We start from the raw sequence: 20,759 nt of genomic DNA on the forward strand, positions 1-20,759 counted from the left end.
GTCCCCAGGTAGGCAAAACCCAGCCCAGGTTGAGAACCACAGGTATAAGCCGACAGCTCCCAAGAGGGGCAACTTAACCCCTTACCATCTATTGATTCAGAGAAAACTTTTACATGTAGGAGAGACCATTACTAGACAGAAATTTTGAAGAAATCTGACCAAGGAAACACTGCATAAGGACCAACCTGATGCTGTGGCAAAACCCCTATCAGCAGAGACAAACACACACAGACACACACAGACACACAGACACACACACACACACACACACACGCATACCCTACACCGTAAGGAACATGGATGAAAACACAGCAAGAGTCAACCCTTGATCCTCACCCTATTTTTGTGCAGCCCAGAGAAAAGTATGGCTTTTACATTTTTTTAAAGGATTGTAAAGAAAGAATGAGCAGAGACTGTACGTGGCCTGCAAAAAACTAAAACATTGACTCTTTAGCCCTTTACTGAAAAAGTTTGCTGACTTCTGACCTAGAGGAATGAAAATTGCCAAAAATAGAGAATGCCACAGCAATGTTTGCCACATCATAACCTTCTATCCCAAAACAGAATCTTGGGGGGAAAATTAAGCTTTGAAGGAACTGGAAACTATATTCAATTCAAACCAGTTTTTTCTCCTCTATCAATGACAAGAGGCATAAGCCTTCTCACCTTTGCTCAGGTAACTCCCCTATAAAACCCTCGTATCTTCTTAATCCCATAACCAAATTAGACCATGGATCACTCCCACTCAGCACCAAAGCCTTCCTTAACTGCTCTAGGTCACAACCATCAAGTTAAGAGTTGATTAGATACTATTCCTATAAAATATTACTCTCTTCAACTGTATTATGCATTTCCTGAGCACAGGTCCGCTTTCCTCTCATCTCTTTCCATCTACCACAGCACCTATTACTTCTAAGACTCTACTGACATAAATGATGGCATTTACTACACACCATTTTGTGCCAAACACTGTCTATTTCCTCCTATTTTTGCAGTAGCCCTGCCAGGTAGATAACAGTAAAACCAAACAGATGAAGAAACTAGGATTGAGAGAAGTTCTGTAACTCATTCAAGTTTCCCAGCTCTGATTTGACAATGTGTCTGTAATTCCCTGAACCAAGATAAGAAGCTTTGCTTAATTTGTTTTGTTTTGAGCAATAGTTTGTGAGAAGCTTTCTAAATGTATGATATGAAAGCCAAGTGAAAAAGGTAGCTCAAAAGCAACAACGTAAAGTATCCTGTCTGTGTGTTTTGTAGCTGAAGAATTATTTTTACTGAATTCTACTTTTTAAATTAAGAATATGTTCTAGACATTTGGCTAACTTGGTCCCACGTAACACGTCCCAACATGTTTCCCTTCAAGTCATCACACACCAGGAAGATCAGCAGCTCTAAGCTCCCAGCAACCTTTAAAAGTCACCCAACCTCCTGCATGCCCAAACCGCCCACCCACTCACTCACACCACTGTCTTCGGAAGATTCATTCAGTTTTTCATAATTCTTACCAGAATGCAGCATGAACAACAAATAAACGGAAGTGAGAAAAAACTTTTAGTACCAATTCTTTCTCCTATCAATTTATAATTATATATTGAATTACTTGCTGCACGTCTGATCTTGAGAGAAGGAAAGACGAGTCTGTGCCTCCTGGTTTATGGTTGTCATGCAACTTAGTCATTCTGCCCTTGAGGCAGCCACGACAGCACCAACAGGCTTAGCCAGATTTGCAAATGAGAAACGCCATGAGGAAACGAGGAACAGTAAAGCCAGACATGGTGGGAACAAAATGAGCATGTCAGGATACAACTGAGCAAATTGCTGCATTTACACAGAACTTAGAGAAGTCCAGAGACTTCGCCTATAGTTGAACAGAAGGAACGTTTCCTTAGTGCCACAAAGTCCATCAATATTAACTTATCCATTCAAAAGAAGTTACCTTTTCTGACTGCGGAAAATGGACACATTTGGTTTCAGAACACTCAATTTTCCCTGGTAAATAACCTCTCTTTAAAACTAAGTTCTTAGTTTCTATCTAAAAGAAGCACACGTAGGGGACCTCCCTGGTTGTCCAGGGGTTAAGAATCCACCTTCCAGTGCAGAGGATGCAGGTTCAATCCCTGGTTGTGGGGACTAAGATCCCACAAGCCGCGGGGCAACTGAGCCCACACGCCGCAACTACTGAGCCCTCGAGCCACAACTAGGGAGCCCGTGTGCCGCAACTACTGAGTCCGCACACTCTGGAGCCCACGCACCATAACTAGAGAGAAGCCTGTACACCGCAACTAGAAAAGATCCCACACGCCGCAACTAAGACTTCGACACAGCCAAAATAAATAAATAAATAAAAATTTAAAAATAAATAAAAATAAAAGAAGCACACATATAAAATAAATACATTGTGGAGCAATTAAGTTTAAACTATGTTAAAATTGCATCCCAATTCAAAATTCCAACTCAAAGCCATTTTTCATTACCATTAAACACCGCCCCCCCCAGGACAACAAGTTTGTTTCTTCCCCTTCTACTCTGTTTACTCTTTTATAAGAGTAACATAACTGCCCATATTGCCAGACATTTTTCAATAAAATTCCTATGCTAAAGGAACAAAGGAATAGCAAGCATAAAATATCATGAGAAAAGTTGAAATCGTGCTCCAACTAAGAACTGAATTTCCTACAATTATGTGAAGGAGAAAACAGAAAGTGATAAATTACCCTTATAGGAGTTGTATAATTTAAAAAAACAGGTTCTAGGGACTTCTGCGGCGGTCCAGTGGTTAGGACTCCATGCTTCCACTGCAGGGGACAGGGGTTTGACCCCTAGTAGGGGAACTAAGATCCCTCAAACCTGCCACATGGCCAAATAAATAAAATACAAAAATAAAAAACAGGTTCTATAAATAACCTGCTATATTTTTAAAATGAGCTTTGAAAGAAGCAAATCAAGAATGCCAGTGTAAAAGAATGTAACTAAGAGCCAAAGCAACAAAAACTTTCTTTATACCAGTAATAAATGCTGGGGAATCTAAAACCATAGTTTTAACTCTATTCCTCAGAAGCTTACTCTTTCCAAGAGGGGGAAAAACAAACAAAAAAAGCGAGATCCATCCTAACAAATATTACTTCAGGAGGTATTATTGTTAACAAAGCGCAAAACTGACAAGTCAGTTATATCTTCGAAGAAATAAGGTAGAAGTAGGAACTAATGTAAAAAAAAAAAAAGATAAAAATTTCTACTTTAGAAAAAGACATTTATATGGCATAAATAAATTAGGAAAGGGAGACTCCATGATAATGTCTTCCAAAGCCTTTTAAAACAAAAAAACTATCCTGGAATTCCCGAACTCACATTTTAAAAGTAAATTATTTTATAATCAAAATAAACCACACAAAATTAACATAACAACTCTGAGTGCTGGCCAAGAATATACAGTATTTCTAGTCACCTAACGTATTACAGACCACATACCAGAGTATTCGCCAGTTTGGCTCACATCATACCAATGTGGTGCCAAAGATAATTTCTTCCCCCCCCAGCCAACAAGGTCAACTACTAACCCAACTTAACTGTACACTTGGTGATAGTTAAAATCCCTTTCATACGCAGAAAGGTGCCAAGGAGGATTGAGCATCTGCCTCCACTTTTTAAGAAGAGCAATGACAGTTTTGCGACTGCAAAGGCTCAGTTCAACTAGTCATAACAAATAAGCACATAAGTGCCGAATGAACCACACTTGCACACACTATTTTTACAAATGGAGAAGCTAAACCCTGAAAGCTTACCTGTACTAACATGTAGCTGATGTTTTAAAAGGTCTATAACCAGTCTCATGAAAGATTAGAAAAAAAATTTTTAGGTGTAAGATAGTTTAGATAAGGTCTTAAATCAATAAGGAAGTCCTTTCAGAGTCTTTGGCAGATGGCTTTCTTCTTTGGAGACATGCTACAACCCAGTCAACACTGGAGAGCACACAGTAGGGCAGGCAGTGGCTGAGTGGTTGCATGTACTAGCTCATTATTCCTTGCAATAGTTATGCCCATTTCAAGATGGGAAAACTGGGGCTGAGAAGTACAGTAAATTCATCCCCAGTAAATCTGACTCCAGAGCTCGTGTTCTTAACCACTCTGCTAGTAAGGCTATTATCTCCCTCTTTAATATATGGGAAAAACTTGCCCTCGTCACTGTGTCAGTAGCACGCCCACAGAAGCACATATCGTATACCCCCACCAAGAAGTGGTGAAACACAAACACAGGGAAAGACACACACACCCCTACTAACACTTGGATGGGTAGACAAGAGTGGTTTAGTGATTTTTTTTTTTTGCCCTGTTAATGGAAAGCTGCACTAGTGAAACGGCATATGCTTATAATATCAAACAGCACATATGGATGCAATACCCTAAAACTTTGAAATTTTACAAAATTAACTTCCCTTTTCTCCTGAATATTTAGTCTCAGGAAACACAGACTATAAATTTATAAAGGGAGATAATCTATTTAAATAGCCAACCCCACCCTCAAATAATCTTTATAAATTCTAGAACATTATCCCCTAGTTAACAAGCAGACTGTCTGCACTCAGACTCAGGTTCAAATGCTGACACTTCTAACTTAAGATAAAATCTCTAAGCCTCAGTTTTCCTAGCTATGAAAAGGGGGCAATACCTCCTCCACTGGGCTCTTGGGAGGCTACTGATGGGATAAATAGTAAGCACCCAGTTGATAGATAGTTCTCTTCTTTCACCTGCTCTCCGGAGAAGGCCATACTTCATTTAAAATGAGTTCTTAGTAAAGGCTTGGCAAAATGAAATAAACACAACGGTAGAGGTCTTGATTAAGGAGAATAAATCAGCTCATGAGTTACAAAGCTAACAAAAAATAGGTTAAGAAACCAGGAGGAAGTAATTCCATCCAATACTGTGGGGGAAATAGGTTTTTTTTTTAAAAAAAACAGATAAGTCATTATACAAATAGCCTCATAATCAAAATGTACCTTCAGCAGGGGACAACTAGCATTAATTTCCCCAAGGGATCTATGATAAATTTCTTCCTTTAAAAAAAAAAAGATCACATGGGCCCCAATTCCTATCATCACACCCTCACCATCTCACATGATTAAGTAAAAAGCTTACAAAATGCCACCCACAGTTCACCTGCTAAATGAGGTCTTCTTTCCAGCTAGGACTGCATAACTCAAAGCAGGTAACAAAACTGCAGCAGGAATAACTCAGAGGATCAACACTAACACCAGAAATGGTTTTAGAACCAACACAAAGACAAAAGAGGAAAATATGTGCTAAAATATGAACCAAGACTGCATTCAAGAAATGCCTAAACCTTTTCTTTTATCAAAGTGGTTGTACTGCTTCATTTACATAGCACCCACGGTTCACAAAGCTTTCACTGGGGACTACCTGAGATAAAAGTGAGGCTTGGAGAAGGCCAGTAACTTTCCCAAGGAAGCAAAGCTGCAAATTCTCTTACTTGTTCCTTTCTGAGGGTTGGCAAGAGCCTCTCTCCCTCCCCCGCTGATTACCTGGTGGAACAGGTAATCCCTCTGGAGCAAATGACTCTCCATCTACTTGGCAAAACCATCAAGGATGCGTAATGAGTATCTTTATGTTTCCAAATCCAGTGCCATTTCCATATTAGAAAGGAAAATGTTTAGTCGTCTGAGAGAATTGGACAGCTCTTTAGTTCAGACATTGTAGAAATCCTCTGCACAGTCAAATTTGGTATGACTGTCTTTGACCTGAGGAATTAGTTTGATGGCCTAGTCAGGGAAATAATGAATCCTCTGACTAGGAGTCATAAAGTAATTGATCACAGCAGCAACATAAAACAAAAACCACAGACAGAAAGGCGTAATAACATTTCTTACCTGTTAAATGGGAAAGAAGTATGCAAATAAAACACTAATAAAAACATTTAAGATTAAAATCCACTTTTGGGGGCTTCCCTGGTGGCGCAGTGGTTGAGAATCTGCCTGCCAATGCAGGGGACACGGGTTCGAGCCCTGGTCTGGGAAGATCCCACATGCCGCTGAGCAACAAGGCCCGTGAGCCACAATTACTGAGCCTGCGCGTCTGGAGCCTGTGCTCCGCAACAAGAGAGGCCGCGATAGTGAGAGGCCCGCGCACCGCGATGAAGAGTGGCCCCCGCTCGCCGCAACTGGAGAAAGCTCTCGCGCAGAAACGAAGACCCAACACAGCCAAAAATAAATAGATAAATACATAAATGAATAAAATTTAAAAAAAAAAAAAAATCCACTTTTGGGGGAATTCCCTGGCAGTCTAGTGGTTAGGACTCCACTCTTGCACTGCAGGGGCCATGGGATCCGTCCCTGGTCGGGGAACTAAGATCCCTACATTCTATGCAGTGCGGCCAAAAACAAAAAAATAAAACAAAAACAAAAATCCACTTTTTGATTGGCAATAAAACTATAAACGCTAAGACTTCCAATGTAAGTCCAAAGAAACTAGGCTAACATTAGGCTATTTTAAAATAAACAGAAAAATTCCCTAATTTTTCAATGAATGCATTACTTAATGGTCATGAGATCCTTCCTCAAATGTCAGGTGTTATATGCCTGAAATGAAGCCCAGCTTAGCTTTATTCACAATTCACCTGTTTACTGTAGTCAAATATTTCTGATTTTCATCTCCATGGTACTTGGAAAAAAAACTGCCAACAAATAGTTATAGAGCTAGGATAAAAAGGAATGACAGAAAAAATCAGCATAGCATCTTACCCATTCACCTTAGGTCACCTTTAAGGTCAGATAATGCAAAAACTATATAAAAGTATATAGTACTTTAAAAAAGTACATATATATTGTGTAGATAATACAGCATCGAGCAAGTAAAAAGCCCAGGTTACCATACTGAAGATGTTTACTAATAACCCCAAATCTTATATATGTGAAGCTCTTAAGAAGAAACCAAGGAGAAAAAAAATAGGTAAGCTTTTAACAAGCTTTCTCTGAACTGTGAAAACACTGAGAAAACTGAAATACCTAAATATAAGAACCTCTTATTTGTAGCTATGGAAATTTTTACTAATATCTGACCTACAGTTACTAGGGAAAGATTTTCTTTGCTAAAAGAGAAAACAGAGCAGTCAGGGATAAACGGTTCTTAATATACTGTCTTTCCTACTCAAGTTGTCTTTTTCTAAATTAAGATAACTTATTACACTTTCCCTTCAATATCTACTAATACTTTGCCAGAATTTTTTGTTCTCTGTTTTGTACCAGCACATTAAATGGTTTAGCATTTGCTATAGATGGGATTGTGTCCCTTCCCAAAATTCATGTGTTTAAGCCCTAACCCCCAATGTGACTGTATCTGGGGATAGAGTATTTAGGAGGCAATTAAAGTTAAATGAGGCCATAAGGAAGGGGCCCTAATCTGTTAGGCCTGTGGCCTTATAAAGAGAAGAAAAGAAAGATATCTCTCCCAACACTCCTAGCCACGCCACTCCCCCTACCCGCCATTTGAGACACAGGGAAGAGGCAGCTATCTGAAAGCCAGAAAGAGCCCTCACCAGAAGTCAACCATGCTGCCACCCTGATCTTGGACTTCCCATACTCCAGAACTGTGAGAAAATAAATATCTGTTGCTAATAAACCACACAGTCTATGGTATTTGTTATGGCAGCCTGAGCTAATTCATACAGCATTTAAACCAACAAAACACATAGCAAGTTTTTCTACTGTCCCAACCTTCTAATGAAACTCTTGTAAGAATTCACTCAAATGAGCTTATTCTACCCTTCTCCCGGCACTGCTGGGAGCTAAACCAGTAATTAACTAGTAGCTAAATCAGCTACACCAAAATTCTAGCTACCTACTTCCAAGAAGAAGGCAAATAAAATGGGTTTGATCTGTTTACAAATGGTTAGGAAAAATATCCAAACAATCTTTTTCATCAAGAAATTTTGAAATAAAACAAAAATCAAGCTTTAGCTCCTGAAACTGGATGAGAAATTTTTAGAATGAACATCTATACCCCCACGTTCATGAAAATAACTTGAATCTGACTTCATGATGATTCTCATAGTGGCTTTGGGCGAGTCCCCAACCCTTCTATTACTCAGTGTTACATCTGATATGTTAGCACATGACTCTTATTAGTTAGCACTTTAAAGACTTACTGGATGAAAGATGATGGGTCATTCATGACAAGATTTGTGATTATAAAATTTACTTTTACAATACATAATGCATCAGATATATTATCTTGGTTATGAAAGAATTTGGGGTAAAATCTCAGCTTCATTTTATCATCTCAAAAGACGGCTTGTAATAATTACCACAATCTACATGTATTTGACAAACCCAGAGAAATTTAAAAGGGGTGCCAATGAACAGCTGTTTGTCAAGAGTATACATCCAAACTTTAAAAAATTCTTATCCATTCAAAAGAAGATGAAATAAACCCTAAAACCAAGATAATCAGAACAAGTGGCCTTAGAATTGGCAAAGAATGTGGTCTTCACATTCATCAATTCGTCATCAACTGAAAAAACAAAACAAAACCACTCTCATAATCCAAAATTGAATTCTATTTTAGATGTGTTCACCTAACAAAAATCCATGTCTAAATCCATCTAAATCACTATTCAAATTCAGTAAATTATAACTACTTTGAAAGATGCCAGTAATTACACCATTTTTCCTAGCACAGTAGACAAATTTTGGACAAGTCAATTTTCATACACTGTCAAAGTTAAAAATGTTTTAAAGTTTCTTGAATTGCCATTTTTTTCTGGAGCTGTCTTTTCAAATGATTCCTGGGTCATCACTTAAAGGATACACTCTGTCATTGCTGCAACATCCAGTTTATCAACATCAGGTGAACCAGGGCAACACTTCTTAAACTCTTTCCGAAGATCAAAAAAGGAATAGAAGCATTCAGGCAATAATACATTCTGAGGAAGGACAAGGTAGACACTGTTAACTAGATAAATTTAGTTCAGTGATTCCCTAACAATTAGGAACCTAAGAATTGAATATAAGTATATTTTACCACAATTTAAAAAAATATTTTTAAATTAAACATTAGAGTGTCTTCATTTTCTGTTACAGTATTACATCCTACATAAAAGTCTCATGGAAAAAAAGTTCATCTTATTTTAAGGCAATAGATTATATGTTTGTGCTCCATTATGTATTCCATTCAAAACAGTTCTGAAGCTATAAAACATTTGGGCTATTATATTTTCTGTTTGATAACATTATGTACTTTGTCTAGCCATAATTATTTTAGACCATCTGTATTTTCACGTAGCAATATTAGCCCTCTCAGTTTTCATACAGATTCATATGTTTACAATATATATCTAGACATAGGATTCTATGTGTTTATCAAAATTTAGTTTTCTATTAAAACCTAGTAGTTTAAAATACTGGGTTCTAATAATACATATTCTGTGTATTAAAATTAGATTAAGATAGTAAATTCCTGATTACCTGAAGAGGATTATTTTTGTGCCAAATTATAGTCCCACGTTAGTTTTCCTGACCATTATTATTTTGGCTAAACCTGAGAACTCAAATTACACTTAAAAAAAATATATCACAAATCTCAACGGCAAAGGAGAAATTGTTACCAGTCGTTCTTAGCTATTAGCATCACTCTTGTGGTAATTAAACAAAGCTCAACTGTCAGAGCAAATATTATACTATTGTGTCACTTTTTTTCCGGATAAAAAAAAATCCTCATTGAATAATTTTCAAAGTTTAATTTTGTTACACTGAATTTAGATTTTTTTTTAAATGTCAAGATAATTTGTATTCACTTATGGGGAATTTGTACATTATAAAGTCAAGGAAATAAATACTTTTTAATGTTTGTGACCCATAATATTTATGTAATAATGTCTCTATCTAAATTTCCTTTATTGGATTCTATTAGATGTGACCTGCTCATGCTATATTTGAAATAGGTATCAATACATCATGGTGACATTTTCCAAAACAGTTACCAAAAGAATTGTGAATCTTCAAGATTACCTATAAAAATGCTTATGTAAAAGCTGTTTATAATGACAATAACTCAAATATCCAACAATAAATGTTTGGTTTCAATAGGTATATCCATTTAAAATACTGAATATTTTATTTACTGCTTACAAAAGATACTGATGTTATATTAAATTTAAAGTAGGCTAAAAGGTTTGTGTAGTACGAATGCTCCTTGTAAAAGTAAGGTTTTTCTACAAGACTCTGAAAGAATACATTCAACTATGTTCACATTCAAAAAACCACTTTAATGTTTTCTGACTGGAAGGATTATTTTCTTTTATGTTTTACCATTTCCTTATTTTTCTATAATGAAAAGAATTATTTTCATAATGATACTAAATTAATTGTTTTAGTTTTCTTTATCAAAATCCTAATAGAAGTGGCTCAGGAAAATGTCTCAATTTTTCTCTGGAGGTTTTCCCACATCCAAAGCAGTGTACCTAAAATAACAAAAACAGCTGTTTTCCTCCAGCCCAATAGGGAAGGATTAAGTTTTATCCCTTATATGAGTTTGAGGGGAAAAAAAATTCTCATATATATCTATTTCTGGATTAAGGGTATAGCAATTTGTCTAGCATTTAATTAATAAAAAATACTCCCCCCTTTTAATCAAATAATTACTAAGGTTGCTGTAAAAGGGAGTGTTTTCTTCAAGCCTCCAGATATAGGAACTTGAGTTTCTCCTTCAAACTTTTAAAGTTGTCATTATACATTTAGTTCATTTCTTCCCTTTTCCCTACTGGAGTAAAAAGAAAGAAAATCTGCACTGACTACTCACTTATGACATCAATTGCCAGTCTAAACTTTTCATTGCAAGACTTACCTCACAAAGTTTCCTTAAAAATATTTTACTTCCATCTTTTCAAGTTCAGTATCTGCCTACCACAATAAAAAGTTACAGCTCTAATTAATTAAGTTGATAAGATCAACTATATTAGCAATGATTGATTACACTGGGTCTGCTGTCTGTGCTCACCATTTTTTCTCAGCCCCTCAGTATTCTTCCCAGAGAGAGAAATCACATCTACGGTAAGCTAGTATTTTTCTCATTTCATACTCTTTTCCATACCAGAAAGATAAGTAAAGGTAAAAGATGGGGGTGACCCTATTGTTTTGATACAAAATTCAATCAGTTTTGAACATTTACTTTAAGTCAGACAAAGTACAGTATGCTATAATTAACATTTCACTAGTTATATGGTTAAGTCAGAGTACAAAACTTTTTAACGAAATTATTAGAATTGCAATTTAAAAGTTTTAGTTGGATTTTTCTTTGCTCTTTCCTTTCTAGGGTAAGGCACACAGATGGGAATATTACAATGTATTAAAATACAGTTCAACTTACTTGTTATTTTAAATGTCAAAAAATCAGCTAATATGCTCTGGAAAAGGGAGAATGTCAAGCATCTCAAAAACTTGACATAAAAAGGAAACTTTTATTAAGTCACCAAAGGGTATCTATAAAATGACTGTAATCTCAAACATCTCTTTGAAAGTGTTGTGACATTTTTATTGTGGTAAAATATACATAACACAATATTTACCATTTTAACAATTTGTAAGTGTACAATTCAGTGGCATTAAGTACATCCACACTGTTGTGCAACCATCACCACCATCCCTTTGTCATCTCCTCAAACTGAAATTCTGTACCCATGAAATATTAACTCCTCATATGCATATTTTTAAAATGGAGAAACTTGGATAAACCATTTTTTAAGCCTCCAGTCACCCCTAAGGTCCAATCGTTTTTTCGAGAAGCCAGCACTCTTACCTTCTTGGAAGCCTCAGGATGCAGGATTTGCCTGACATGAAGCTGCCCATCAGTACAGAGACAGAAGGAGGTTCCTACCCCAATATTCAGTTCATTGCTCACTGACTGGTTAAACTGAAAAGAACAAAACACACCCAGGGATGCAATGGATGCAGGATTTACAAACTCTGAAAAGTGGCCCCACTTGGTTATAACCTGAGAAAACCACGCTAACTGCTGTGAAGAACACCGCTGCTGGAGGCAACATTAGAAAGACGCCGTTCCCACAAACTGTCTAGCTTCCTTTATATAGGGTAGCTTTCCAGTCAATCCTCAGTTTACGCACAGGAGAATTTAGTAAATGCATTCTTCCTCCCGTTCAACACCCACCGCCTTCTATTTTTGTGATAAATCCATTCGAGACTTTTAAGTCAGAGGTCTCATTTCATCAGCAAGTTGCCTTCTGATTACATCATTCTCTGGTGTTACTTTTTTTTATGTTAGGATGTTCTAGACTTAAGAAAGATGTCAGTTTCTGATACGAATGTGGGTAATGTGTATACAGACCTCTGGAAAATCTAGTAATACGTTTCCTGTAACACAACCCAGAAATGATAACTTTCCCCTATAATTCGCAACTCCTGTGCTAGGGCAGAAGCCGTGAGAGCGCCGGACACTCACCTGTGCACAGGTGTTTAGCGCCCCGCCCTATCCGCGATCCAGTACCCGTCGGCACCCTGGAGTAGCCGGTTTTTAGGTCACCTCAATCCCAGTAAGGGGATTCCACTACTTTCACGGTGACCCAAGGAGCAGCCTCACATGTCCGGGTCTGCAAACCCTCCCGGCGCTAGGACCAAGGCCACTAAAGTAAGCGGAACCGGAACCGGGCCTTTAGGAGTTCAGGAGCCTAAACCCAAGCAGGCACCTTCAGGTTCCCACCCAGCTGGGGCCGCCTCCACCACGCCACAGCTCGTCTACACCACAGCGCCCCCTGTCCCAGGGCTGAGCTGCAGACCCAAACCCGGCAGAGGACTGGCGTGTCTGGGGTCTGGTTCTGGGTCTGGGTCTGGGCCTGGGTCTGGAGCTGGAGCGCTAGGATTCAAACTCCGCTCATCACTCGATTGGTAAAACTCGGCCGATTCTCTGGCCCCAGGAATAATTCAGGAAGCAACTCGAAAGCTAGCAAGTTTTGGCCCAAAGACCCTGGGGGCTGGGAGGCGAAAAGGAGCGGCGACCTCCTCGCAGAAAGTCCACCAGGGGCTGCAAGCCCGGGTCTCGCCCCCTCGCTCCGGGGACACGCGTGGACCGCCCGGCGAGGGCGTGGGACCTGATAGGGTTGGGCTGGCTTGGAGGGACGCCCGGGTAGCTAAGATGGGGTGGGCGGCGCGGCCCAGGGCTGTCACCTGTCGGAGGGCTTGGTCCAGCTGCGGCGCCGAGGACAGGCTCTCGGCGTCGATCTTAGTTTCTTCTTTACAATCCTCCGTCAGCTCCAACTGATCCGGTCTAACTAGTACTTCGTGCAACTGTCCCACCTCCGGGGGAAAAAATTAGGGGTCAGTTTTCCCTTCCTCAGTTTGGGAACCTCTACCTTCACTCTCTCCTTCCTTGCTCCCCTGCTGGGGCGGCCCACACCTCTCGACGGGTCTGGCCTCAGAATCAAAGCTCACTTGTCGCCAGCGGCTCCAGTAGCCGAGAGGTCGTCGCAGCCCAGCCCCCAGCCCCACCCCCACCCGGATCAGGTCCGAAAGGCCCTGGAAGTGAGCACTTGGGCCCCCAGGGATCCCACCCCGCCTTCCCGGGGCGTCCCCCGTCCGGTAGAGAGCATGGCTTGGCGGCCCCCGGCCTCCCCACCTGGGCCAGATTTTGGAGGACTGAAACGGTTCCAAGGCGGTTGGCCAAGAGGTTTGGTTTTATTCTGGATTCTCTAGGCCCCGGGTGCAGCCTCCCAAGTGGGCAAACAAGAGCACTTGTTTACCGACTCCCCAAACTTTTACAAGCTTTTGCCCCACTCCTATCATTTGGATAGAAACGTGGAGAAATACCTTCTTGTTGGCCAGATCCACGACTTTCCATAAGAGCAGGATCAGCTCCTTCTCATCCGAGCCCAGCTTGGCCCCGGTGGCCCCAGCAGTGATTCCAAAAAGCACCACCAAGTAATCCGGAGACGCCGTCATGACGATAGGTGGGGAGGGGGAGAAGGGGGGTCGGGAGGCGGTTAGGTGAGGTGGAAGTGAGAACGAGGAAACCTGTGCTAAAACCTCTTCTAAGAGAAAAAGAAAGAGCGACCACCCCCCCTTCCTCGCCGCCGCTGGTGCAAAAGGCGGTAACCAACCACCCAAGCCCACACCTGGCCCGAGCTCCACACCCAGGGCAGGAAGGGGGGTGAAAAGGAGGGCGGAGTAGGCCTGTCCTTTTTGTATTCAATTGCCCGTGCGTCTATGCAAAAAGCCTGGAGCAGGGCTGCACCCGCGGGAGGCGCGCGCAATGGCTGAAAGCTTTTCTGTTTTGGGATGTGGCTCTACCTGCCCGCCCCTTCCCCCTCCCCCACGTGGTGCAGGTAGGAGACACCTGGCGGCGCCTGCCCATTGGCTCCTTCAAACCACGACGTGGCAGCGGTGGGGGAGGAGGCCGCCCGGGGGAAGGGGAGGAGGGGGCGGGAGACAATGGCTGGATGATTGGAGAGGGGAGGGCGAGAAGGGAGGAGGGGGAGACGCGAGGGGCGGGGAAGAGGCGGTTGCCACCCAGAGGGTAGCCGAGGCCGCACGGGAAAAGGGTGAGGGGTAAAGGGCGCGCAGGGACGGGTTACCCATTTGGAAGTAGCCGAGCTGTAGGGGTCTTGGAGAAATGCCGGCTGTGGGGAGCGAAGCCGGAGGTCCTAAAGGGTCAAGCGAAAAGGCCTGGCGCGGGGAGGAGAAAGGAGGCCAGAGGTGTGGCTCGGGTGCGGAGCTACCCAGGGCGCGGCGCCCCGAGAGGGCGAACCGCGGAGGGAGGGACCGGCCAACGGCAGCCGGGAGGTGGCGGGAGCACTTGCCAAGCACCGGAAAAGCCTCTCCCTAGCCCAACACACCTTGAAGTGCAAACAGCAGGCGAAACCCTTCGGGCCCTCCCCCTCTCCGGGCGCCCGCTCCTCCGAACCCTGAGGTACTGCCCACCTTGGGGAGTGAAACCCCCGCGCGCGGCTGAGCGGAACTCGCGGGGCTGGACGCCCAGCCACCAAGTGACGCCTGAGGACTCAGTTGCGTCGCGCAAAGCAGCAGGGGGTCCCCCGTGAGGAAGTTCAGGCACAATGGAACTCACGCCCTTTTCTCTCAACTACTCCCTTAATTGCTTACTCCTTGTTTGGTCCTGGCTTCTAGCTCGAGACTGGAGCCTCCTCCCGGGCAGGGGCCCACTTCCTTTGATTTGCCCTGGGCCCTAAATGAAATGTATCTACAGTACCTAATGTTTTCCTAAATCAGGCCAAAGCCAGATTTTTCCACAGGTCCCCGCTCTGATCTCCCGCCCTCTACCTCATACCTTCGCCTTTGTACTTCTGTGTCGATTTGGCCAAGTTCCCGAGCGGTCTCCCTACCTAGCGCAGTTAGATCTGCCCAGGGGCCTGAACGCTCACCTCCGCCCCCCCTCCACCGCCCCCATCGCCCTGCCACCAAGTCGGACGGCAGTGTGGTGGGTCCTGTTGACATTTTCGAGAGAAAAGCGCTAGAGATGAAGTTTCTTCGGCTTTTATATTTGAAACTGATCTCTTCTTGGGAACACAATTCCGTCTGAAGTACTACTAATTCGGCTCCAGGTGTCCAGCCCTTTATTCCTGATGTGAAAACGGGCAACCAGACACCTATTAGGCCAGTAACCCACTCCAGGTGCAAATCTGAGAACCTTTCAGGACGCATGTCAGGGGAAGCTGGAGATGCGGCTTTCCTGACGCGGAGGAAGCGCGGACTGCGTGGGGAGGTGGCGGAAGGGTTTTAGGAGTCTGAGGCCGACGGCGCCGCGCTTCCTGGCTGGAGAGGGTGCTGGCGACGACGGTCGCGGCACAGGTAGCGCAGCTCGCGTCCCCAGAGAGCGGGAGAAGGCCGGACTCTACCAGGGCCAGGCAGCTTTGCAAGGGCCCACGAGGGTGCTGGGTACCACCCTCGTCCGCAGCTGGAGTTCCAGCGTCGCGTGCTTTCGGCTCCTGGACTTAAGGGTGCGGGGGCCGGAAAAAGCCCCCCGTCGCCCCTCAGCTAGCTCGCAGCTGCAGCCCCGCCTAGTCCTCGTGTCTCCCAGCCACCCTCCCGGGCCCGCAGGCGCCGCGGGGGCAGGGGCTGGGCGCGGAACAAGGCAGGGAGGGACCTGGAAAAACCACCCAGATTGCACTGCAGTGGGCGAGGCCGCCGGAGGAGCCGTTTCTCCAGAGCCATCTCCCCGCGGGGCTTTCTCGGTGCGCGACTGATTCCCAGGTGCTCGGCCCTGCCGGGCGCCGGAGGTACCACCGCGCAGGGGCGCGAGACCAGGTGCGTGGTCCCCGCGGGGCGGTCAGGCCCCACACCGGGCGGCAGACTGCTGCTGAAAGAGTGGTTGGAACAGCTCAGGAAGTCCTGCCCCGCCGGTCCCTTCAGGTCTTTGGTGTTCGGATTAATCATTTGAGTAGCGCGTCTGGATAAACTGAGAACTTGATAACCAGCCAGGGGTTCAGCGGCGTTATCCACGTTAGACTCGAACCTCAGAGCTGTCCCTTTTCTCAGAGACTTGTCTTCTTCCTCTTTAAGAAGTCGGATTCCTGGTGTGCGATTTTTTTAATTTAAATTTTAATTTGTCCAACTAGATTACAAGGACAGGGATTTTTGTTTTATTTTGTTCTCGAATGTATTCCGAGGGCTGGGAACAGAGCTTGATATACACCAGGTACTCAAATATTTGTTGAATGATTTTAATGAGTAACACACACCCATTTTTGCAGCTCTTTGTCTCCTGAGCTAGGGCATAGTTCATCACTGCAACGGTGAGATTATGAAAATGGGAGTCTACAGGTAATTTAAGTCTCAAATGTTTTTTAAAAGAGTAGGTGCTAATTATACAATTATTATTATTGCCTGTTTTGCTAACAGACGGATCTGCTTCTGTTATAGAAATTAAACTCTTGTAAAATGCAGGGATGCTGAGAAAACTATGTAATACAAAAAGATCAGTTCCGAATACAAAAACGTTTTATTGTCCATCCCACCAGCTACAAACATTTCTAATATAGCAGGAACAGTCTGTACGAGAGAGGAACCTTGAGAAGAGAGGCTCCTTTTACCGATGGTCTTCACTCAAGACCACACCTAAAACTCTCAGAACAGAAGCGAATCTTTGTTAAAAGCAGCAGAGACCCAAGTTGAAGGACAGGCAGCAAAATAACTGGCCTGTATTCTTAAAATTCTTAAAGTCATGAAAGACCTTGAAATTATTTTCTGAAGAACTATTCCAGATTAAAGGAATTTACAAGACATGACAACTCAATGCAATACGGATCCTGGGCCAGAACAAACTTTTTTTTTCTTTTTTCCTTTAAAGGACATTATTGGGACAATAGGAAAAAAATCGAATAAGGTCTGAACATTAAATAATAATATTGTATCACTGTTAATTTCCTAATTTTTGTAATATGACTGTGGTTCAGCAGAGAATATCCTTTGCTTTAGGAAGTACCCAGTATTTAGTGATAACAGGAAATCATTGTCTACAACTTATTCTCAAACGATTCTGAAAAAAATATATACATATATAGATATACATACATGGAGAGAGAATGATACAGCAAATGTATAAAATGTTAATGTTGTAGAATCTGAGTGAAGGAATTCTTTATACTGTTTTTTGCAACTTAAAAAAAATTTTTTTTAAAGCATCAGAGGACTTTTTGCTGCCACCGTCATTTGGTGTTTAACAAAGGGTCTGTCTCATGACTTTCTAGGTTAACCTAATCCTCCATAGTATAGAATGAATCCATTTTCTTTGTCTTTTCCTTAGTGAAAGAAGGAGAAAGAAAAGGTCACTATTTTCTGTATAAAAATCGTTTCATATCCTTAAAGGTTTTCTTAAATAACTAGACTAAATTACTGCAAGCTCTTTAAAGTTTTCATCATGAATCTTACTATCCTTTAATTATCTTCATTACTCTCCTTGGACCCTTCTCCTCTTACCACTTTTAGAGAGCAGCTCTTGAACTAGACAGAAGACAAACGTGTCCACCGTGGCCTGACAATTGACACAGTGGTACCTAGATGTCATATTCTTATTACTTGCAATGCAGCTCTCTTTTAAAGACTACAGTAGCAGCACTGCATTTGCTGGCTCCAGTTTTGTTTTGAGGTCTCTAGATCTTTCTTGGAGTTCTCACTTGCACGTACTCAGTTGTTCTCTTATACCTGTAAGAAAACAGCCTTCAAAAAGGAATCAAAGTATGAAAATGTTCTCGAATTAGAGAGTGGTGGTGGTTGTACAAACATGAATATACTAAAAACCACTGAATTGTACCGTTTAAAAAGTGAATATTATGGTATGTAAATTATATCTCAGTTTTTAAAAGAGCAAATCAAAGTAAAAGCCTCTATTCTGAGGCTACCACAAGCCACTGGTGTTTCTTAGTTATTTGTATTGGATGAAGTTGTAAAAGAGATCACATTTTATACTCCCTAGACTAATCCAATCTTTCTGAAGTGGAGAGGTAGGGGGAAATGATGGTCAGGGTAACTAAATACATTATATATAATTTTCTATGAATTACTCAGTGCATTACACATTTAAGCAAATTACTGGTCTGAACCTTTATTATAGCAATTATTATAGGTGATCTGTGTGGACAAAGTATGGGTTTAATAATCGGCCCTGCCATGTGCGACCTCGTGGCTGTGGGCATGTTCCTTAGCCTTACAAGGACTCAGTTTCTCACCTGTAAAAATGGGGATTATGATAATGTACACTTCATAGGTTTTCAGGGGAGAGGAAATGTATAAAGAAGTGTCTTCTTTAAAGAAAAAAACTTGAGAACCAGGAAGGTTACTACAAAATAGGAATCTCCCCAAGAGGAGGGGTCTCTCCAGACAACAACCACAAAGGCTCTGGCCTTAGGTTGGACTAAAGACACCATCAAGTGAGGATGAAACATTAAATAAGATTTTACTGTCGGTGGTAGGAAAATGCACAGAAAAACTACACCTAGGGAAATGTGCCATGAATCTGGGCAAGACATGTCTTCTCCTTGGGGACCACAGAACTGATCCATTTAAACTGGGCATCCAAGGAGAAGATGCCACCTAAGGAATTCCTCCCTCCTCACTCGCGGCCTCAAGTCCTTTGCTCTGGAGTACAGTCGGACCTCCGTATCTGTGGTTTTGCATCCACAGGCAGATTCAACCAACCAAGGATTGAAAATACTAGGGAAAAAAAATTCCAGAAAGTGCAACTATTTACACAGCATTTACATTGTGTTAGGTATTATAAGTAATCTAAGGATGGTTTAAAGTAAATGGGAGGATTGCCCTAGGTTATATACAAATACTATCGTCATTTTATGTAAGGGACTTGAGCATCTTCAGATTTTGGTATGTGGAGGGGCGGGGATGGAACCAGTTACCCACAGATACCAAGGGATGACTGTACCTCCCTGCCTCTCTCAAAATCCAGTCAGAGAGGAAAGAACAGCAGCAGACCTTATATTTTAAGTCAAGGTGGGTTGATGGGAGTGTTTAAAGATTTTTAGGAAGGAAAGAAGTTTTGTTACTCTTATTTCCTAAGTTCCTCTGCTTCCCCTGTACTTTGCCTACTCATCCACCTATTTGATTGATAAAGGGCCAGTTTTGTTATTCTGGTAAAATGTAACCCAAAGACCAAGAAATCATTGTTGCCCTGCTGTGTGTCTGTTTGTAGTATTTAAAGTGCTGTTGAGATAGTTTACTTGGTGGACACCGCCATTTGAAGACAATTAAGATAATTTTTATGAGAGTCCTATATCTCATTTGCATGTCAGTGCATTCTCACCTAGAGATTCCTAAATGACTATAAAAGTCTATACAAAGTGTCAGTCCTGATGGATACATTCAGTCATTTGTTTAACAACTATGTACTGACACCATACCATGCACCAGGCAAGAAAGGTATTAGGCACTGGAAACACAATCAATAGGGAATAAACACAAACAGGGTCCTTGCCCATATTAAGTGGGGGCACAAATAATCACAAAAACAGATGTATCACTGCAAACAGTGTTTAGTGTCCTTAAGGTACACAGTGCTCTGGGATTGCACAAGGGGACATAAACACTATCAGGGAGACCAGAAAGAGGCCAATGAGCAGCAGTATTTGAATTAAAATCCACAAGTAGTGAAATAAGCAGAGGTAGGAGCGGGTAAGGAAGAGGGAAAGAGCTGTCTCAGCAGCACAGTGTGCAGAGGCCTGTGATGGGAGGGTGCTGGCTATGGAAATAAAGACTGAGGGTGCTTGAGGAGAAGGCAAGACCTTGGGCATCACCCTTGACTCCCCCCCCACCCCCCCACCCCCCATATCTACGTTTTCACCAAGTCCCTTGGAGTCTCCACACTCACTCCCGCTCCATTCCTCATGTGACTTTTCTGGGCCAAAACTGCAGAAACTTTCCAATGGCTGCAACCGTCCACTGTGTGCTCTAACCTTTCCCACACATCCAGTAGTTTCTAGGAATACTGGATTTCACAGACCTTTAAAATTAAACCAAAAAGGAGGGAACAGTGACTGCCATAGAAAGAATTTCAATTTTTTTAAAAATGTATTTTATTTTATTTTTGGCTGCATTGGGTATTCGTTGCTGCGTGTGGGCTTTCTCTAGTTGCGGCGAGCAGGGGCTACTCTTTGTTGCGATGCATAGGCTTCTCATTGCAGTGGCTTCTCTTGTTGCGGAGCACGGGCTCTAGGTGCGCAGGCTTCAGTAGTTGTGGCACTCGGGCTCAGTAGTTGTGGCTCGTGGGCTCTAGAGCGCAGGC

General features: G+C 42.3%; 1 protein-coding gene across 6 annotated transcripts in view; it reads right to left on the reverse strand.

Moving 5' to 3' along the window:
* The window catches only part of ESRP1 (epithelial splicing regulatory protein 1), a 58,450-nt gene extending 44,258 nt beyond the window's left edge, over positions 1-14,192 (reverse strand). For 5 of the 6 annotated variants that reach the window (XM_059901654.1, XM_059901657.1, XM_059901656.1 and 2 more), the window contains exons 1-4: positions 13,823-14,045; positions 13,184-13,312; positions 11,802-11,915; positions 8,817-8,931 (exon numbers count right to left, since the gene is read on the reverse strand). In XM_059901654.1, coding sequence (XP_059757637.1) covers positions 8,817-8,931; positions 11,802-11,915; positions 13,184-13,312; positions 13,823-13,954 — 490 coding nt within the window. In that variant the 5' untranslated portion in view covers positions 13,955-14,045. Of the gene's footprint in view, positions 1-8,816; positions 8,932-11,801; positions 11,916-13,183; positions 13,313-13,822 lie in introns of all 6 variants that reach the window. The other variant, XM_059901659.1, reaches the window with a different exon arrangement.
* Positions 14,193-20,759: the final 6,567 nt, after the last annotated feature.

The sequence above is a fragment of the Balaenoptera ricei genome, chromosome 17, assembly GCF_028023285.1.
Source record: "Balaenoptera ricei isolate mBalRic1 chromosome 17, mBalRic1.hap2, whole genome shotgun sequence".
Classification (NCBI taxonomy): domain Eukaryota; kingdom Metazoa; phylum Chordata; class Mammalia; order Artiodactyla; family Balaenopteridae; genus Balaenoptera; species Balaenoptera ricei.